Source organism: Globicephala melas, chromosome 7 (genome assembly GCF_963455315.2).
Source record: "Globicephala melas chromosome 7, mGloMel1.2, whole genome shotgun sequence".
Lineage (NCBI taxonomy): Eukaryota > Metazoa > Chordata > Mammalia > Artiodactyla > Delphinidae > Globicephala > Globicephala melas.
The window spans coordinates 80,986,515-81,008,552 of NC_083320.1; the positions used below are offsets into that span (position 1 = coordinate 80,986,515).

The 22,038-nt window shown below is 43.7% G+C and overlaps 1 protein-coding gene across 1 annotated transcript in view; it reads right to left on the reverse strand.

Moving 5' to 3' along the window:
* Positions 1–21,586, reverse strand: part of KIF5C (kinesin family member 5C) — a 166,506-nt gene extending 144,920 nt beyond the window's left edge. Inside the window, exon 1 of the mRNA XM_030852814.2 lies at positions 21,049–21,586. Within this exon, the coding sequence (XP_030708674.2) occupies positions 21,049–21,174 (126 nt within the window). The 5' untranslated portion in view covers positions 21,175–21,586. The remainder of the gene's footprint in view (positions 1–21,048) is intronic.
* Positions 21,587–22,038: the final 452 nt, after the last annotated feature.

Sequence of the window (22,038 nt, forward strand, 5' to 3'; positions counted from 1 at the left end):
AAAATAAATTTCTGTTGTTTAAACCACCCAGACTGTGGTATTATATGATGGCAGTGCAAGCAGACTATTATCACCTAGACTGAACTGGAGTTGAACAGGCTATGTTTTCCTACCATCGGAATTCATGTTGACTTTAAGTAGCTATCTTGAAACATAAATGTTAAGAGAAAAAAGCAAGTCACAGAAAAATATACACAGTAGTAAATATTTTACACATAGAAGGCCAAGCAAAGGTAAATAATATATCATTTAGGGCTTTAAAAAGTGTTTGCCATAAAACCATAAAGAATATTATGGAGATGATAAAAGCAAAATTCAGGAGAGTGGTTGCTTCTGGGATGAGGGGATAACAGCTAGGACCTCGGGAGAGTCACACATTGGTAACATGCTATTAAGTACACAGTGACCTCATGGGTGTTAACTTTATTCGAATGTCTCATAGTTCATTTTTGTTATTTTTATACATGTTAAATATTTTACAATTGAACTTATAAAAGTAAGATGTTGGAATAATATAACACCCATCATTTAACAGTAATTATTCTGGAGAGGGGGAATAGGGGGCATTTCTACCTTACAAATTTTACTTCCCTGAATCTCTTCAATTGTCCTGAAATATTTATATTATATTTATATTTGGAATAAAAAGTCAAGAAAATTAAAAGAAGTAAAAAGGAACTACTGAACACTTGTAATTACTTTCATAGTTTCTTTAATCTTCCCTCCCCCGCTTCCATTTTCCCGAATAATATGCTAGGATGAACAACTGATCATCTTTAAGAAAAATGCCTTGGTTGATCTCAAGTAATTCTGATCCCCAGACCATATGGCTCATGTTGATTTATTAAATATGTTACACACACACTTACTTGAAAGGTAAGCTTCAGCTAGAATTAACCCATACTCTTTTGAAATGAAAATAATAGCTATGGGATTATAATAATAATTCAATCCCTCTGTAGGCTGGTTATTAGGAAAATGCCAGGAAACAGACATCCAAGGAAGGAAGTCTCATTTCTTTTTCTTTCAAGCCAATTTAGGTAAATTACAGACATTTCCCTTTCAGAGCTGAGGACTATCGACAGAACTTTAAGTATGGCTCATTTATATTAATGTCTTCAATTTACAATTTCCTGGATGCTTCTTTCTTTATGATGCTAGTTTTCAGTTCGTATTAAAATAATTTTGTAAGACTAGTTAAGTCGCAAGTCAAGAGAAGAGTGTTTTGTGTGTGGCTTCTACGTTTTAGAAGAAGAGGAAATCATTTGAAAGCAAATCATTTTCTGTACTTAATGAATCTCTAATTTCTTTCCTTTTTGGCTCTGCCAACTGAATAGAACGTAAAGGAGTTTGGATATTCAATACAAAACAACTTTTTCCTTTGGAAAATGGAACCACTTTGCAAAATTTACCCCAACTTTAAAGGCGTTTCATGCTCAATAAACCTTGAGTACTATTCAATCACTTATCAGTCTCATTGCCATTACTTGTGTGTGTGTGCGTCTGTCTGTCTGTCTCTCTCTCTTACTAGACAGAGTTGGTTGCCGGTGGGATGAATGGATCGTGCACCCTAAGGAATGCCTGTTCTCAGTTTGGCCCAATTATGGTGAATTCCGCAAAAGAAACATATGGGCATGTTTAGTCCTCAGGTAGGACTGATGAAGAGAGGCATAATGAAACAAAAAATAATCATAACAATGAGCACTAACACCACAAGAAATACTTTTTCAGTTAGTCATTCATACATCCCATTGTGTATTACACACTCATTATGAATCATATGCTGAGAGTATGAAAATAAGTCAAACAATGTATATCAATCATACCTCAATAAAACTGTTTTAAAAAAAAAGAAAGAAAGAAAATCAATCATAGAAACCCTAACCTGGAGAGGAGCTCGCATCTAAGTGGGGTAATTCCAAGAAGAGAGAGACTAAGGACAAGAGAAATACCTCCTGTGAGTTTCTAGTGTGAGAAAGAAGTTCAGGAGGACAGAAGGATGGGAATGGACTCCACGAGATGGGAACCTCATCAACAAAGGCCTGAAAGAGTGAAAGCCCAGACTGAGTTTGGCATACAGCGTACGGTTAGGTTTGAGAAAGGTTGAAGGGAACATATTGTGGAGGGTTTTGCTGAATAGCAGGAACAAGTTGAGGAGTTCACATTTATTTTAGTAAGCAAAGGAGAGTCCTTAAATGTTTTGAGCAGAGAATTGACATATTCTGGATGGAACTTCAGAAAGATTTTAGCAACAATATTCAAGAGACTAGAGAAAGTGAAGAGCAAGCAGGGGATTGTTTTCCAAGACTATCACAATCCAAGTAAGAAGGAATCAAGGTCCTCAAGACCCGTTCATGACTAAAAACAAAACAAAACAAACTAGGAATAGGTGGTACTTCCTTACCTTGATTATGGACATCTACTAAAAACCTACATCAAACATTGCTTTAAGATCAAGACCGAGACAAGGAGTCCTGCTTTTATTGTTTATTATTTCAGACTGTCCAGGAGGTCCTATCCAATGCAGTAAGACAAGAAAAAAGAATTTAAAAGTACATGTTTGGGAAAGAAAGAAAAAAACTGACATTATTTGAAGATGACAAAAAATTATCTTCATGATATATCTTTTTAAATTTACTGACAATTTTTAAAAGAGAGTTTAGTAATATGGTTGAACACAGATGGACTTAGAAACCCAAGAAGCAGTCACAAATCTCTCCACTTTTAAGACACAGAAGAGAAGGGTGAACACATGTTTTTATAAGAAAAGCATCATAATTCTTTTCTCTGTGGACAGATCCATATAGATTAATAGCAGACTGAAATATTCAGAAGTCTAGCTTACAAGGCTTCCTAACAAATATACCACACCCTTGAGAACAGTGGCATTGTATTCTATGGAATGCCCTAAACAGCCTTTCAGATGGAAATCACAGCAATAACAGAGAAGCTGATTCTGACCATCATATATAATTTGATATCAATGCAAAGACAAGAAAGAGAGAGAAAAAAAATCCTCCATTTTCAAGGGTAGCCCTAGTTTACAGCTACCTTCTCCTACAGCGGTCCCAAACTTATGCCTCAGCTCAGAAACACCAAGTTAAACAAAGCTAAGTGTGCTGATTTATGGCAGGACTGCTTGAGGGGGCTGGGGGGCTCGGATCTCCAAGAGGCAGAGAATGTGGGTAACTCTTCCTACATTTAATTGATATCAAACCCTTTTATCAGGGAATAACTCAAGGAACTAGTGACCTAGAGAAACTCGAATTTAGAAAATGCTGTGCACCCAAACATTCTCAATTCCTGGTATGAACCAAAATAGCAAAATCAACATAGCAAACAGTTTAAAGCAAGGACTCTGAGGCCAGTGTGCCTGGGTTTGAATCCCAGATCCACAACTTACTCTTGTGTGACCTTAGGCAAGTTACTTAACCTGTGTCCCAAATTTCTCATCTGTGGAAATGAGGAGATGGGTTAGGACAATAGTGGCTACCTCATAGAGTGGTACTGAGGATTAAAATAAATGGCTGAATAAACGTAAAGCATTTACGTGTTTGTTAAGTCAAGCAGATTTTGTGATACGCTGTCACTACTCTGTTAGAATTACAATATTTCGCAAGCAAGCAGGGAAGAGTATAACCTCACTGGTGTAAGAAGAAAATTACTGGTCATCAAACAGGTTCATAAAGGTCTCTGAGAAGAGCAGTAACACACAGATTGTCTGTAGTTCTGCTAATGAGACACTCTTATCAACTGATATTTATACTGAACACTAGAGTTGTGTTTGGGGTGGGGTGCGGCAAATAGGAAATTAAAAAACAGGCTATTCTTAACTTTTAAAAGATTCAGGAGTTTTCTCTAAATATGGTTCTCCCAAGCATTCAAGTTGAAGGCACTTTCTCTCTGACCTCCCACACTCACTTTCCAGAGTAAGCTCCAGCTACTGAAATGCAATTTAGTGCTGAAGAAATTCTGCCAGAATTATGCCACTTTAGAGGGTTGTTTTCTATCATCTCTTCCCTTAAAATAAGCAATATCAACAGACATCAACAGACATGAAACTACGGTTGTACAATGAGGAGCCTTTGACATATACAATATCCCAAATTAGACCATTCTTACCAACGATGCAAAAATCTTCCAGGAAATGTCTAGATCATCAGAAAAACATTATGTTAAATGTGGCTTCAGTTATGTATACTTTGCTGTGTGTCAATTCCTTGAAATGTGGTGATCCACACATGAAAAAAAACCTTCATCCCCTAACTATTGGGGTTAAACAAGATATATTAATCCTTTTAGATGACAGATCAAGGGACCATAACGGTTGAACTTCGTCTGGGATAGATGAGAACATGCATGTTTTGCATTGTACCACCAGGCATAAAGCTGTGAAGAGCAAACTTCAACAGTACCCACCTTCGTGGGAACCTGAAAAGGTTGTTTGAGGCCAAGGGATACATGATTTAAGGAGAAATGTTTTGTGGGTGTATTTCTGAGCCAGCTACAGGCTAGAGTAGAGTTACCTGTCAACCAAACCAAGTTTCAATTCCTCTAGCCCCCTTTCAAGACCCTCTACATCTCATTCCTTCCTGTTTATTCTAATCTGACCACCTTGCTGCTCCTCTGTCCTCAAGCCTCTTGAATGTGGCTTGTAGGCTTCCTCCAGTCCTTGAACACACAGTGATCACATTGAATACCTTTCCTCCCCTGTAAAAATTCTTACCTCATCCTTCCTTTTCCCTTTATCTCCTTCTGTGTTCTTTGAGCTTTATACCATGAGTATGCCTTAATTTATCACTTTTATAAAACCTAAAATTTAATCAGAGTAATAGGTAAAAATTTCACAAATGAAATAAGTTTCTTAAATAAGTGGTATTTGACACGATAATCAAGGCACCCCAAAAAAGTGACTAAACCTATTCAATAGAGAGCAATATTTTGTATTCAAAGTCAATTTTGTAAGAAAAGAAATGTGTCCTGTCTTCTCTAGTAAGATCAGAGAATAGAGACACCCAGGAAGGGGGCCCACAGCACTCTTTTCCTCTCATTTTCAGGCTGGCCCGAGTTCCTATTCATCTTGCTTTTCTTTTTGTTTACCTTACCTGGGTTCTTGTGTCCCAGCGCTGGGTTTGCCAGTGATGCCCACAGGACGATGAGCCTGGTTGGTGGGCTACCCCAGAACTAAAGAGCATGCGGGTGCCTGGATGTATAGAACCACTGAAGCATGAAGTCATGCGTTTTGCATGGTGTCACCATACCTCCTGGAAGGATGGACTCCTACAAGGTGCCCCAGGTCATCCAGCAAGATGTATCCCTACGTGAGCTGCTGTTAGGTTAGAGAAGGTCTGAAGTTCATCCAATGCCACAGCATGAATAATTATATCTGTGAGCATGTGAGAAGGGCCTTGAGTTAAACATAAGTGTAGATCACCACCTCCGAGCAACTCCTCTGATGAATGTTGGGAGGTGGACCAACACTTCCAAGTCCTTCCTTCGTCTTTAAAGCCCAGGAGGCTCCCCATTCACCAGCCTGACCCCAGAAGTGCCCGATGTCAACAACATTCCAAAGTAAAACAGATCACTGAATAGTTATACTTTTAGTTTAAAATTCATATAAAATCAGAGGAAATGCCTGGAACAAAACCCAAGACACATGAATCCCAGACCACTGCTCTATAAATTACCCTCTCAAATGATTATCTCCTTTGCCTTAAAAATTAATTCCCTGCCAGATGGGATACTCACATACCCCCAGAGGCCATAGGGATGGGTAGACCCCTACAGAAAGCAACAGGATAATACTGAATAGGATCAATTTAAATATTCATAGCATTGGGTCCAGTAAATCAACTTCTGGAGAACGTATCGTCTAGAAATAATTCAGCAAAAGAAAACAGCTCCGTGCATGCATATGCTCACTAAAGCATCACCCACAGCAAGGGGGGACGAGAGCTGAACGAGCAAACTGTGATCTATCAGCCCAAAGCACACTTAAGTCATCAGTGAAAATTATACCCATGAAGATATTATACAACATGGAAAATCATTTATGGAGTAGGATTTGGTTTTTTCAAAAAAGGCAGAATTGTATATCTATGGTATACATTTATTTTCCAAGATGTTAAGTGTCAACCGAGAGAGGAGAAAGGAGGATACAAAAGAATTAACGTGGATGATGTAAGGTGGTAAGTTTATGGCTGATTTTGCCGTGGCTGTTCTTTCATGTTACCATCATGTGAATGAGCCTTTCTGCCATTTACAAAGGAGGAAAAATCAATTCTGTGCCAACCCACACACACAGGGACATAAGTAGGGGTGGAAAAGTTTCCAGCTCCTTCTCCAAAAAGCTGTGTGGCCTTCACCTGCAAGGTGACCTCTCCCCCAGATGCCAGGACAAAGAAGAGGCACCTGTGAGCGACAAAGGCGGCGTTGCCTAGGTTTCCCACAGCAGCGCGGCCTCCCCCTGACGTCCTCCTAATGGGAGCTTTTGTTCCGCTGCGGGGAGGGACCTCATTAGAAGGTGCCTGCGCTGAAGGGGAATGTATTTTCAGGACAAGAGGTCTCATCATTCCCAGCATTAGCGACAGAATGGAGACAAGGTAAGCAGCAAATTTGCCATCACCCTGGCGCTCCTTGCCTGGAAATTAAAATCCGCCGGCTGGGGAGGTCGACCCAGCACCCAGCGGAGGGTAGGGCGAGGCCCGCCGCCCCTGCGGCTGGAGCGTGGCGGCAGGACGGCATTTCCAAGACGAGGCCCCCGTCACCTTTTGGTGTTCTCAATGTCACCCACGCAAAGGCATCACAAATCCGCATCACAAACCCGCTGCAAATGGCTGGTACTTAATTACAGGATGCGGGGTGGAGCACAATCCTGGCGGCGGAGGAGGGGCTGGGGGGTGGGGTGGGGCGGGGGTAGAGGAGAGTGACGCCCAGCTACAGCACACATCCCTTATGAGGTCTTTTTCTCAACCATATTTAAAACAGAAATCTCTAAAGCGGCTATGCAGAACTGCAAAGTAACTGAGGATAAAGAAGCAAATTTTACATTTGCAGAGCAGATTCCTACCCCAGCTTCGAGGTAAGGATCAAACGGTCCCCCTGCCCGAGGTTTCCCAGAACACCACTGGATGTGCTTTCTCTCTCTTTTTAACTCCATCAAGGTTGTGCTTCCTCTTCTCTTCGGACACTCATAGCACACTACTTTTTTTTTTTCACTTGCTTCCGCCCATTGAGTTAATTATATACACGGTTACTGATGGCAGGGATCTTGTCTTACTTATCACAGGAAGTCCACAGTGCCTAGCACTGACCTTAGCATACAATAAGCCCTCAATATGCCAAACTGGAACCAAAATTAATAAATGCAAAAACAATCAGAATGCTAGCATCTAAATGTTACAGCAGCACTGTCATATATAAATATATTGCCAATAGAAATATAATGCCAGGACTTCCCTGGCAGTCCAGTGGTTAAGACTCCTCGCTTCCAATGCAGGGGGCGGGGTTCGATCCCTCCTCAGGGAACTAGGATCCCACATGCCACCACCAAAGAATAAGAAGAGAAAAAAAAGATATATATATATGTATATATGTATGTATATACACAATGTCAGACAAAAATGCAAGCCACACATGTAACTTTAAATTTTCTAGTAGTCACATTTTAAAAAGTGTAAAGAAAAGGGGGGAATTTATTTCATCAATGTTATTTAACCCGATACATCCAAAATATTATCATTTCAACATGAAATGAATACCAAAAGAATTAATGAATAAATTAATATTTTTACATTCCTTTTTTTTTTTTTTGGTACAGAGCCTTTGACAGCCAGTTTACATTTTACATCTCCTACACACCCCAGTTTGGACAACCACACTGCAAGTGCTTCATAGTCACATGAGGCTGGTGGCTACCATTTTGGACAGCATAGTATTACAGTGAAGCTCCAAAAGGTCCACAGTGCAGAAAAACACCTCTTTATAAGAGGGAAACATTTTTCATAGTAATAAAGAACTCATTTAAAGTTTTACATTAACCTATATGTTACCTCTTTATATTTGTTTTTAATAGAACGAAGGAAGTGAGTATTAGATAGGTGTATATTTTCCCCTTTACAAACTTGTTTAGATAAATGTCTAGATCAGAAAATATTGTTTAAAATACATCCTCCACAGGGAACTATATTCAATATCCTGTGATAAAACATAATGGAAAAGAATATAAAAAAGAATGTCTATATATGTATAACTGAATCACTTTGCTGTACAGCAGAGATTAACACAACGTTGTAAATCAACTATACTTCAAAAAAAAAAAATTCTCAAGCCAGTCTTTTCCAAGAGGCATATTCATTAAGGAAAATTTAACAACACACATGAGCAAGCAAGTGTTACTCTAGGACACAGTACTTCAGGTGGGGGTTTTTTCCCACTTGTTTGAGCAGATAATTAGTGGGTTGTGTTGTTTAGTAATTATTACTGAAGAGCTAAACACTTCTCTTCAAAAGTCTACTTTCACAAATATTAGATAAACAAACTATTAGTAGTTTGAAGATGGTTTCGATGCTATCATGATGACATTAGTACCAGGGGCCCTGGAATGCCAGAAGCCTCCCCTAACAGTCAACCGCCTTCTCCCCCTGGGCGGGCGAGTTTGCTCTACACAGGAACAGGGATACAGCAGGTGTCCAAGCACCACCTGGGTAGGGCACTAGCACCCATTATCCCAATATCAAAATTGGCCAAGGCTTGGGCAAGGAGGCTTGTGTGGTCTTCCTGTTTTCTTCACCTCACCACCCCACCGTCCCACAGCCCAGCCTGTTCTGAACCTTAAGACCAGCCCACAGGGGCCCGAATCTGTGGGCCCAGACGAACTTATCCACTCAGCAGTAGATGATGCTGAGATGGAAAAACAGCCAGCCCCCGGGAGCCAGCCCAGGAAGCCAGACCCTGCAGGGGTCAGCTTACCACAGAGGCCAGATAGAGGAAGGAACTGACCGCCTCCCAAGGGACCCTGTCCACCAGTAACCAGGACCAATAGAGGTTCGGACACTGACCAATCAGATTGGCATTTGCTCCTCTCTATGGAGCAAGAGTTGCCATGAAAGAGGAGCAGAAGTCCGTTCCCCCAAGGCTACCCCAAGTTCCTGATGTCAGACGGAGCCGTTGTCTACCCAGGTTCCCAGGTGAACATCAGTAATCTCTGTGGAGTGAGGGACCCGATCATTCATTCAGTAAAAAACTATGATATAACCTCCTCAGAGAACTGAAGCAGGCTGTTCTTCGTTTCCCCTTGAGAACAAATGAGACCTGGGAGTGGGGAGACGGCTCTGTGAGAGAGCCTGGGAAGAGTCCCGGAGATTTGCTAGCCCGGAATTGTGTGACCAAGCTCTTCAAACAAAATGCTCCTAAAATAACATTACTGATCAGCAGCTCTCACGACCATACTCTGCAGTCAAAGAAGTTAAAGCATCGATCATGTGGGATTTGGTGTTTATTTGCACTTTTTCTCTAACCTCAACTCCCTTCCAAGGTTTCTTTTTTTATGAGAAAATGCGTAAAAAGAGAACTACAAACCTTTTTCCTTAAAGTATTGTGTTACACTGAATTCTCTTCTCACCTGCTCACCTGCATGTTTTCCCTTCAGCTCTGTGGATTTCTTTTCCAGTATTCAATTCACATCAAGGATGAGTATGCACTGACTGAAAAGATAATAAATACTAACACACCAAGACACACCTAAAAGAACTGCTCTAAACGTAGTTGGTACCGATTTTATAAGGGTGGGTACTGGGCTTAGAAGACAAATGAGTGACGTGTCCTGCTTTGCTGACGTTTACGCAAGCCAACTAAAGCAAGGGGAGATGCAGCAGTGAGGGAAGCTATAAAGCATGTTGCTCTTTAAATAGCTTTTGTGGGTGATTCTGCAATGCTGGCATTGGTTTATTAAAAAGGATAACTAGGACATTACTACTGTTAAGGGAGATGGCGCTGGACATCTCGATTAGCCCTGATTGCTCTGTGTGTGTTTCTACTGCCACACATGACTCTATAGCAAAAGCCTCCCTCCCTCTTGTTTCAAGGTTGGTACGTATGAGCATTTCTTTTCCTCCACACTTGTAATCAATAGTACCTAGTATTCTGATCTGAGCAAACCAACTGTAGAAGAAACTTATAAGGCAATGGGAGGAATCTGTCTGGGTATTTGACATTAAGGAATTGTGCACGTTAGCTGTGATCATGTTATTGTGGTTTTAAGAGTCCTGATCTTGTAGAGGTATCTATTAAAGTTTAGGGATAGAGTAATGTGAGACATCAGATTTCACTTTAAAATAATTGAGTGATTTGGGGAGATAAGGTTAGGAGTGTATAGAAAAAATAAGATTAGCCCATTTGTTGATGATAGCTAAAACTGGTTGATAGATTCATGGGGGTATATTTTGATATTCTTTCCACTTTGGTGTATGCTTGAAATTTTATATAAGTTTTTTTTAAGAGTACCTAGTAATCAAAGGAAAAGAAAAAAAAAAAAAAAGCTCTTTCTAGGGCTTTTTTGGGAGGGCTATTATATCCCTTCTCATCTTACCATTGCCTGGAAGATATCACAGGCCATTCACTGTTAGCTCCAAGAAGAAAGGACACATCCATCCTAGTTTTCTTTAAGACTACAATCTTGACCTCTATCTCTCACTGTCTCAAGGGACAAATTTCGCTTTTGATCACCTCCAAGGAACAACATCCTTTAGGATACTGAAACTGACAAGAGACAGCCAACAAAATCCTATGGTTTACATTAAAAATCTGAAGACACTGCCGTGTTCTGGATCTATCGGTTAACAGTGCATGACGAAGCACATGCTCTTGGTAAGAATTTAATTTAGCTGAGGTATGAAGGGATGTCTTATGAGACAAACTGGCACCAACCCCGTGGAGTCTGCTATGGGGCAAAGAAGTGAGAATATAAAACAGAAGACAATTCACCATCTCTAAATTGCTCCCCCTCAAAAACTGTGGATACCTTAAAATCATCTATATCCTTTTACCCAGCAATCCCAATTCTAGGAACGTATTCTAACAAAAAATTGGGCAAGAGCACAAAGAGATGCATACACCGATGTGTATCACACCTTTGTTTATAACTGAAAAATAAAACAGAAGAAAAACAAATGTCCATCAGTAGAAAATGGTTAAAGTACTGATTAGACACATATGGAATTATATACAACCTTTAAAAATGCTGATGTCCGAGGTATACCATTAAGTAAAATGCTGGGTTTCAAAACAGATTTTATAAAATCATATCTTCATTTTAAAACAAAGTATGTTTCCTATAGAATAGAAAAGAGCTGGAATAAACAATAAGATGTTAACAATGATGTTTTCTGGTTCATAAAATTAACAGTGATTTTAACCTTCTCCTTCATGTTTTTCTGCACGGTCTGAGGTCTTTTCAGTGAGCATATATCAGGACGCCTGAAAAAGCTATTTCTTTTAAGACAACAACAACAAAACCATGAAGATATCCAAAGCAGGAAAGAAGTTACCAGAGCTAGACAAAGGTCAAAGGTAAAAATCCAAGCAAATAACCCCAGGCTTGGACATCTGACAGCCCAGGAGGGTCGGCATTCTTTCACTTCTTTCAAATGACATCTTGTACCGAGCAACCACTCTATTCCAGCTACTAGTCCAGGACTTGCAGATGGAAACGAATGGCACACGCTTCCTGCCCTCCAAGGGGTTTAGTCTAATTGGGGGAAAGGACACTTATACCCAAATAAATGAAATGCAGTAGTGGGGGAGGTCTGACAGGAGTCCTGCGTGGTACGAGGGGTGCAGGGAAGAAGCATCTAACTTGGCCAGGGTGGCGGGGGGGAGGGGGAGAGGAGCTGGTCACAAAAGTGTTCAGAAAACGCACCATGGGATGAGATTCTAAAGGCGAGTGGATGTTGCCATGCAGGTACACTTTGAGGACGGTCATCCCAGGCATGTGGGATGTGGGCAGCTGTGGCGGCGAAGGGCAGACATTGGGAAGCCTAATATTTTAGGGGAACAGAAGCCCAGATGTAACATGGGGTCGGGGGTGAGGTTAGGAAGGTAGGTAGGGCTGGGGGATGGAGGTCTCCAATGCCCCCACTGAAGCATCTGAGTTCCAAATGAACAAGACTCTCTCCCCTATTTTTTGGCCGTGCCACGTGGCATGCAGGATCTTAGTTCCCCAACCAGGGACTGAACCCTGCAGTGAAAGCGTGGAGTCTTAACCGCTGGACCACCAGGGAAGTCCCAAGACTCTCTCCTTGATCGAACTTTAGTCAGGCTCCGCTGAGCCCTCTTCTCAACTGGGCCTTGACCTTGGACTTCCATGCCTGTCCCTGCAGAGTCCAATTTGAGCAAGACTCCTGCTAAGGCAGTTTAGAGAGAATCCCCGCCACCGTCAATATCTAATCACCCTCGATACTGCAATACGTGTATCTTAAAACGTTGATATCTGGCCTGCCTGCAGCAGGAATCCTATTAGGTCAGTTCAGCAAGAATCCCCCTTACCTTTCATGTCCCCTCTTAGCGACTGTCCATCCACCTATCCCCCCACCAACCTGCTCCACTTGTACTTGAGCCTGATTTCTCTTCCCTATTGCAGTACTATAGACCCCCTACTACAATAGTCTTCCTTACTATCTTTACAAGTGTGAGAATAATTTTTTCTTTAACACAACCTGAAGGTACCAGGGCACCTGTGAAGGGTCTAAGGCTTTCCCCAGATTAGTCAGTCTGACAGGTGTGCAGAGAAATAACCATTGTGGGTCTTACAACAGTGTACATTTTCTGAACCAGGCACCGTACTTGGTAATCTACACACATTAGCTCATGTAACTGTCACAAGGTGGAGAGTGTTATTATCCCCATTTCACAGGCCGGGAAACTGAAACAGCATGGTGTAGCAATTTGTCCAAGTTCTTAAAGCTAAGAAGTCGCAGAGCTGGGAAATGATGGTCCTGGGCTGTCTGCCTCACGTCCAAATTTGGTGCTGGGGACAGTAAGATGAATCTAAAACTCTTATTTTCTCGCAAGCTCTGCAATATCTGCAAATAACCACAAACTCAACATCTCTCTTCCTACTAAAAGGAACTTGGTTGATGTGCAGGAAATGGGTTAAGGGAGGAGCTTTCTCAGCCACAAAAATAGGACTCTATGGAAAACCTGAGAGAAATCAAGTGAAATTGGATCTGTCAGGGAGCTTTTTTTTTTTTTTTTAACTCAAGAGAAACCATTGGGGAGGATGTAGTTTTGTTTTTGCTTGTGTAACAAGTAGACGCGGGTGAGAAACCTGAGGCCGGTACTAAAGAGAACCCAAAGGTGGGGGAGGTTTCGTATTCCGGAGGGAGGAGAAAAGCCAAGGATGCAAAACACTGTCATCAAACAGGGGCCTTAGGCCAGACGAGCACAGGTGGAAGCAGAGGGAAATCCCCAGTGATGCCCAAGTTATTTAAGGAAATGCAGAAATTGGCATTTAGGGAGACTTGATTCCAGGCAGGGAAAAGGGGAAGACAGAACTGTCAATCAAGATACACTTACTAAGCAACAAGAAAATGACAGAAAAGGGGACAAAGACGTAAAAAAAAAACAGCTCCTGCTTCTCAGAAGCTTGCAATTTACATGAGGAGGATATACACACGCATGCGTGTGCACACACCTATGTGTGATCATTGCAGATAACAGGAACAGCTGATATAGTCTATGAGTAAATGGAACCTGAGCTCTGCCTTCCAATGGTTAGGAATTCCACAGGTAAGAGGAAGAGTGGCTATTCCAAGCAGGAGAATGGGGTGAACCAGTTCCTAGGAAATGGGGATGCAAGAAGGGCTTTCAGGGGCTAGCCAGAGTTAAGGGCAGTAATTTTGGGGGGCAAGGCTAATTCTGAAAATGAGGAAAATTAAAAGGGGAATAGGAAATGTGGGAGATAATTAGCATTTATTGAGCATTTTCTCTGTGCTAGACCCTGTTTTGACCACTTCATTTCATCCCAACGACCCTGTGAGATAAGTAATTATCTCCACCTTAAATATGACCAAACTGAGGCCCAGGAAAGCTAAGCAACTTGAAAAATGCTCCACAGAGAGCTAGTGAATCCACACTCGGTTCTGTCTGACTCTCCCCGCTGCCTCTACCAACCCCCCAGTCATTTACATAGCATCGACTGTGTGCTCACCACCAACATGAGTGGCCTCCAGTGACACATGCCAGGTTATAGCTACTCTCCTGTGTTCACTCATTCCAGGGTTTCAGAGGGTAGGTTTACAGGAAACCACTAAGTCATCTAAACATGTGACATCTCATGTAAACATCTCTGAAGTTAGGGCACAAGAGAATGAAGGGCTGATATATCTTGACACTACTAAACACTACTCTTAGTATTCACCAGACACAGTGACTGAATACATTCTTTAAAAGTCTGGCTTAAAATGTTACCGCTTTTAGGTGGGAACACAAAATGGTACAACCACTTTGGAAAACTGGCAATTTCTTAGAGTTAAACATATAGTTACAATATGATATATTGTAGTAATCCCACTCCTGGGTGTTTACCCAAGAGAAATAAAAAATTCATACTCACACTAGAACCTATATTCAAAGGTTCATAACAGCTTTTTTCAGAATCATGCCAGATTGGAAACAATACAAATGTCCTTCAACAAGTGAATGGATAAACTGTGACAAACTTGTATAAAGGAATACCACTAAGCAATAAAAAGGAATGAACTATTGATACATGCAACAACAACAACCTAAACCTCAAAGGACCCAAGCTCAAAAAGATACTTAAATTTATGATTCCTTTTTTTTTTTTTTTTTTTTGCGGTACGCGGGCCTCTCACTGTTGTGGCCTCTCCCGTTGCGGAGCACAGGGACGCGCAGGCCCAGCGGCCATGGCTCACGGGACCAGCCGCTCCGCGGCATGTGGGATCTTCCTGGACCGGGGCACGAACCCGTGTCCCCTGCATCGGCAGGCAGACTCCCAACCACTGCACCACCAGGGAAGCCCTATGATTCCATTTTTATATATACAATTTGGAAAAGGCAAAAATTATACAAAGGAAGAACAGATAAATTGTTGCCAGGGGTTAAGAGAGGGGAGAAGGTTTGATTACGGGTGGGGCGGGGCATGAGGACTTTTATTTTTTTGGAGTGATGAAATTTCTTTGTATCTTTTTTTTTTTTGCTTTGTATCTTGAGTATGGTATGTGGAGGCAGAATAATGGCTCAAAAGATGTCCACACTAATCCCTGGAAGCTGTGAATATGTGAAAGTTACAGGATAAAAGGAACTTTGCAGATGGAATTAAGATTGCTAATCAGCTGCCCTTATATCAGGGAGATTATCCCCGATTATCTGACTGGGCTCACTGTAACCAAGTGGGCCCTGAAAAAGTGAAAGAGGGAGGCAGAGGAGTCAGTGAGAGAGACAAGCCGTGGAAGAAGAGGCAGGAGAAATTTGAAGCATGAGAGGGAATCAACCCACTGCTGGCTCCTAAGGTAGAGGAAGGGGGCCATGTGGCCAGGACCTGCGAGTGGCCTCTAGAAGCTAAGAACAGCCCAGGCTGACAGGCAGCAAGGGGATTGGGACCTAAGTCCTACAACCACAAGGAACTGAATTCTGCCAACAACCTGAATGAGCAAAGAAATGAATTTTCTCCCAGACCCTCCAGAAAAGAACATGGCCCTGCCAACACCTTGCTCTTGACCTTGTGAGACTCTAAACAGAGAAACCAGCTGACTTGATGGACTTCTGATTGTCGACTGAAAAAAAAAAGCACAACCTAAAAACTGAGAAATATGTTTTATTTAGGACATTTACTGAGGACTATAGCCCGGGATGGCAGCCTCTCAGATAGCTCTGAGGGACTGTTCCAAAGAGGTAAAGGAGGAGTCAGGATATACAGGAGTTTTTGCAGGGGGGAAAAAAAAACAAAACAAAACTATGTAGTGGAACATCAAAAGATTACTGCTAATCACAACAAACAGACATCTCAAGTTAATGATTTTAGTGCTTTTCTATGTATGGGAAGATGAAAGAGTCTGGGCTAAGGAAAACATTCCTTCGATATGCATCTTAACTATCTAGGGTCAGTATTCTGTTTTTCTATGTCCTGAATTCCCCTCAGGGTGCACCATCAATGGCAGGCGACATCCTTTGTCCACAGGACCTATGGAAGCTGTGTGATAATAAACTTGTATCATTTTAAGCCTTTAAATTTGTTGTAATTTGTTACAGCAGCAACAGGAAACTAATACAGCATAGCTACACAACTCTGTATTTTTCACACCCCTACAATAGAACTATATACCAAAAAAAGTGACTTTACTCTGTATAAATTTTAAAAGAAAATACTCTTGCTTTAAAAGACCATTGCTATGGACAAAAAGAAAAGTTCTAGCCATATTTCTTCACATCTTCAGCCTATAATCTCCACAAAGATAACTCAGGCTTGGAATTTGGTCTCTGTCCTGGCTCCTGCCTTCCCTGCCCATCCACTGCCCAGAACTAATCTAAGCTCCTGCAGCCTGAGGCCACTTTCCACCCGAAGGCCAGCTCAGGGTTTATAGATAATATTTTGCTTTGGCTTTCCAACAAGTCAGAACTTACATTGTCCCAGGGAAAGCACCCATGGTTAACAGCACCTGCTTTCCCAGGATTGCAAACAAGAGGAAAGCCCAAAACTGAAGGGTATGAGTCCATTTCAAAGAAACTCACTGAGAACTCTCTGAAACAGAGTTCCAACAATACAGATGCATCAAAACCAATAGGCAGAGCTCAAAGTAATGGATGACTCACACGGAATTTTAGCAGCTAATGGAGGAGTATTCTGAGAAATGCTGTAAATCCAATATTTTTCTCTGAAGAATTATGGAGTCCCTAGCCCCGCCCTCCACTTCTAGCTCACCACGAGTATCATTAGTGCTTCTAATTTTTAACAAAGCTGGATACGGTTCTTTCCCAATTTTCTTATAACATTTAAGTGTATTATATGCTCTCTTACCAGTCCTGCTCCAATGAATAGCACATCTCTTTAAACTTCTTTTTTAACTACCCCCAACAGCCTACAGTCAATTAAAAGTCCATGAAATCAGTTAAATACATCAGAGTTAAGATTTCTATACTCAACAAAGAGATGAATAAATATTTATTAAGTGCCTTCTATGGGCAAGGCCCTGGGAAGTACACAGAAGCAAAACATGGATGGGCCTTGTCTCTACACATGCCTTACAATGTCATTAAACATATGATCAAAATTAAAAATAATCTAAGGCAAAAAAATCAGGAGATCATATACAGAATAAATGCTACAAGAGTTCATAGTGGGAAGAGACTGTGGCTGGAGCAGTCAGGGAAAGAAAGCTCTGCACAGGATGGGGGCGGGGGTGGAGGGCAGGGTGGAGCAAGAATGGTAGAGATAATCCCTCCAAGACAGGACATTTCTTAAAAAAGAAAAATCTAGGAACTCCACCTGCAAAATCTCCCGCTTAGCATACATCTCCATAAGAAATGAACAAGACATTAAAGGAAATAAAATCACCCCAGTTTCAAAAACAAATACAATGTCTGGAATTCTGAATTTGGACTCACAGATAACTGCACAGAAATTCATTCTTCACTCATCTCTCTTGGGAGTGAAGGTGACATTTCTGGATGGCTCTGGGCTTCTTTGGTCATCCCCACAATCTCTGTCCCTGCAAGCAAGGAAGGGAATGCCCCCCTAAGGCAGTTTCCACCTGCAACTGAGCCATGTGGGATGGTTCCTACTGAATTGACTTGGGGAGCCATTCTATTTGGTGTACAAAGTCAGATACAGGCTGCCAGAACTGTCACTTCCTTTAGTTACACATTATTAATCAGGAATGGGAAGGGTCCTAGCACATGCCAACAGAAGTCCCAGCACCCTTCAGCATCTGGCAGTCTTCTGTTCTGTACCGCACTCACTGAAAGATGTGTAAAACCGTGTTCATAGCAGCTCCATCCATAAGAGCCCCAAAGTGGAAACTATCCAAACAGTTACGACCAGTTACTAGATAACTAAATTGTGGTACATTCATATGAGATACTACAGAACAATGAGGATGAACAAACTGCAGCTACACACCACAACATGGATGAATCTGACGAGAGTAATGTTGAGCGCAAGAACTCACACACAGAAGTGAACATACTGTATGGTTTTATGTAGATAAAGCTTAAAAAAAAAACTAAACTAAACTAACCTATGGCATTAGAAGTCAGAATAGTAGTTACCCTGAGGCAGAGGGAGTCAGTGACTGGGAGGGATGCTAGGGATAATTCTGCAGTCCTGAAAATGTCTGTTTCTTAGTGTAAGAGGTGGTTACAAGGGAGCGTTTATAAAAAAAAAAAATCATCAAGCTGTACACTTATGAAAACACTTTTCTATATGAATGCTTTATTTCAAAGAAAAATTTACCTTAAAGAAAACTGAAAACTCTCTGTTGTATTAAAGGATTATAGTAAGGGACTTCCCTGGTGGCGCAGTGGTTAAGCATCCGCCTGCCAATGCAGGGAACACGGGTTTGAACCCTGGTCTGGGAAGATCCCACATGCCGCGGAGCAACTAAGCCCGTGCGCCACAACTACTAGAGCCCGTGCTCCGCAACACGAGAAGCCACCGCAATGAGAAGCCTGCGCACCGCCACGAAGAGTAGCCCCCGCTCGCCACAACCAGAGAAGGCCTGTGTGCAGCAACGAAGACCCAATGCAGCCAAAGATAAATAAATAAATAAAAATTTTAAAGAAAGGATTATAGTAAGATGATCATAAATGTTAATTTACAGTTGAAGAGCTACATGTGTATTCACATCTACAATCTTTTGTTTAATATACTTCTTTTATATGGTGACTTTGTTTTTACTTTATTCACTCAATAACATGAATATGTAGATGGGAATTAAATATATACTCATAGTAGTGTCAAAATGAAAGAAGAATAACTGTAAGATTAAGGATCTCTGCCTTGCACACAGATCAAAGGGATGATTTCTTATTACTCCACTTCATTAGTCCTGGTATATCACCCTTAGAAGATGGAGGAAGAGGAGGAAGAGGAAGACGGAAAAGGAGAAGAAGGAGGAAAAGGGGAAGAAACAACTTCAGCTTTTCTTTAAAACCTCTGAAAAACTAGGGTCATCAGACCATGTTCTAGGGCTGCACAATTACTTGTTAAAACATTGTTACAAGAAAAGGGGCAGGGACTAGATGTCCCCAGTAACTCCCACTCTATCTAAACCATAGTGTGGCTCAGGAAGTAGCAAGTCAGACTATAGGCTGACCCTAGCTTAGAGGTGTATGCCAACACCTCTGCCCCATCTGCCCCATGTACTGGCCATAGATATGTCACTATCCCATGTCTGCCATTAAGTATAGAATCTTCCTCATCAGTAATTGTAGCATACATCTTTTCTTCAATTTAACACTAAGCAGACAGAAAACCCCTCTTTCCTGCCCTCTTAGGTCAGCTCTCAGGGTGAACTACCATCCCCATAGCATTTGGAGGTCATGGTTTTCTGATGGCTGTGAAAACTGGGAGGAGAGAAGAGGGCATCGAGAGGAGCTACCTTCCTAAGGGAGGTACAAGATGAAGCCCCGAGGCCAGAGCCTTGCCTCTGCTCCCCTCGCGCGGAGAGCGCCTGTCTTCCGGTTCAGCCAGCATCTGCCAGTGCTCAGGTCCCTAACCAGGGACTGCGGCACAACCTTGGCGAAGATGCTGGGACTGCTTGGGCCGGCAAATGTCGGCCTCTGGTGCCTAAGAAGGGCCGGGCTGACTCGGGCAGAGACCCTAAGTAAATTGTCACTTGTCAATCACTTGACCTAAATACACCAGCCACTGGGTGAAATAGGAGGGAGGGGGTTAGTCGGAGCATGCTCAGTAAACGGGATGACATCACTTAATCAATGCTGAGGCCGGGAAGGCTGCATCAGCAGCCTCGAGCAGGCTGCCAGGAACGTGTCAGCAGGGATCGGGAGGCTCCCATTAACTCGGTCCCTCCCCACGCGACTCGCATACAAAGAGGGCACCATCAGCTACACATGCTGGGGACAGCGGAGGGGGAAGGGCGGTGGAGCTGGGGGAGGCTGGCTTATTTCATTTGACATATTCTTTTGAGAACTAAAACCCAATGGTATTCCCTCCCCCCCACCAGCAGCCCCGCTGCAGAAAGAGCCAAGTCTGCGGAGGTGAGGGAAGGGGGGAGGGGTAACGTGGGAAGGGAGACCAAGAGGGAGGGGACCCCAGCCACACAAAGTAACTTCTTTGGGCACAGAGGCTATTTGGTTGCGCTCCGGACCCCCAGCCCCACAGACGTGGGCGCACAGCCTCCTCTCCACCCAGCGTGAAGCACACCCGAGGATCTGCGGACACCAAGTGGGGGTCGCCCTATTGCGGAAGGGTCAGAACCGAGGCCCAAGCCAGGGCAGCCTGGGTTGAGAGGAAGCAGGAGACACCAAGGCCACCAGCGTTCCCCCATCCCCCGCCTTCCGCGTGCAGAGCAAGGAGGAACGCCGCGGGGAGCCAATTCTGCACAGCTGTGGGAGCTCCTCGCCGAGGCTAGGATTTTTCCAGTACCTTGTTTCTTTCACCAAGCTCGTGAGAAGAGGCAAAGTGTTCGATAAATTGAACCAATGACTGGAATCATTTGTGGGTTACACGTGGGCTTGAGGGTAACCTGAACACACTACCCACGCGGTGTGGCCAGGGCGGGGAACAATGGGCCCACTCGGGCCCGCACCCCAATAACAATGGCGGCGCCGAACACTTCCTCGCCCCCCACCCCGACCCCCGCCGCCTGGGGCCCGCCCCATGGTCCCCAGTCGACCCTCCACCGGCCCAGGGGGGAACTACGGGGGGGGAGGGGATTTCTCGTCGAGTCCACCCTAGAGGGCAGCCCCGAGGGGATGTCCGAAGGGGTAGCCCGAGCATCTCTGCCAGATCTGGGGCGTCAGGGCTGCGGCGCGAAGCAGCAGGGGAGGCCAGACTTCCCAGCCACTTACCCCGATCACCACGGTCTCATCGCCTTTAAATTTGGGGATGAATTTGTCCCCGCGGAGGATCTCAGCTTCGTTGAGCGGCCGGAACCGGCACATCACTTTGATGCTGCATTCGGCTGGATCCGCCATCTCTGCCGGCGGCAGAGGGAAGGGGCGCGGGGATGGGCGGGGGGACGGGGTTCCGCACAACTAGGGAGGTGGTCGAGAACCGCACCGCCCGCAACGAGGCCGCCTCCCGCAGCCTCCGACGAAGCTTCTCAGCAGGTCATCGCGAACTCGGCGGGCTGGGCAGCTCTGGCCGCTCCGAGACCTGGCAGGTGGGCAGTCTATCAACCTTTGGCCCGTCCAGCTGCACACCTGCCTTCCCTGGCCCTGCCCTGGCCCTGCGCTGCGTCCCGGGACCACCTGCCCAGGACCACGCGGCGGGCGGACGAGGCGATGCGCAGGGAGCAAGCCTCTCCCGGCTCAGACCTCCCGGGCTCCTGCGAGCTCAGCCATCCTGCATCAGCACCAGCGCGCTCCGGCACCTCCCCGCCCCGCCCCTTCGCCCCGCCCTCCCTCGGTCCGCCCCGGGACGGTGACGTCACTGCGGAGATCCGCCCCGCCCTCGCCCAGGCTCCACGAGCGAAGCGTCCTGGGACTTGTAGTCGTTGTACCTGCGGGTGGAAGGACAAGGATGCTTGGAGCTGGCTTTCAGAGACAACGCTGGTGCCCCGGGTGACACCTCCGAGAGCCTGCAGGTCTTGGCTGGCTGCCCAAGTCAATAACAGGATGGATGTCACATCCAATATTCCCGGTTAAAATCTCTATAAATAACCAGGTCTATATCATCTCTTTACATCGTTTCATGATCCCAAAGGAAAATCCCCTCTTAAGACAGTGTCCAACCAGTTATGAAGCATTTTCTCTGTGCTCAACAGTTTTTAAGCGTCGTGAGGAAATCGGAGGGAGGGGGGCAATGAGATTTGCATGAATATTTGAAGTCAGTAACTC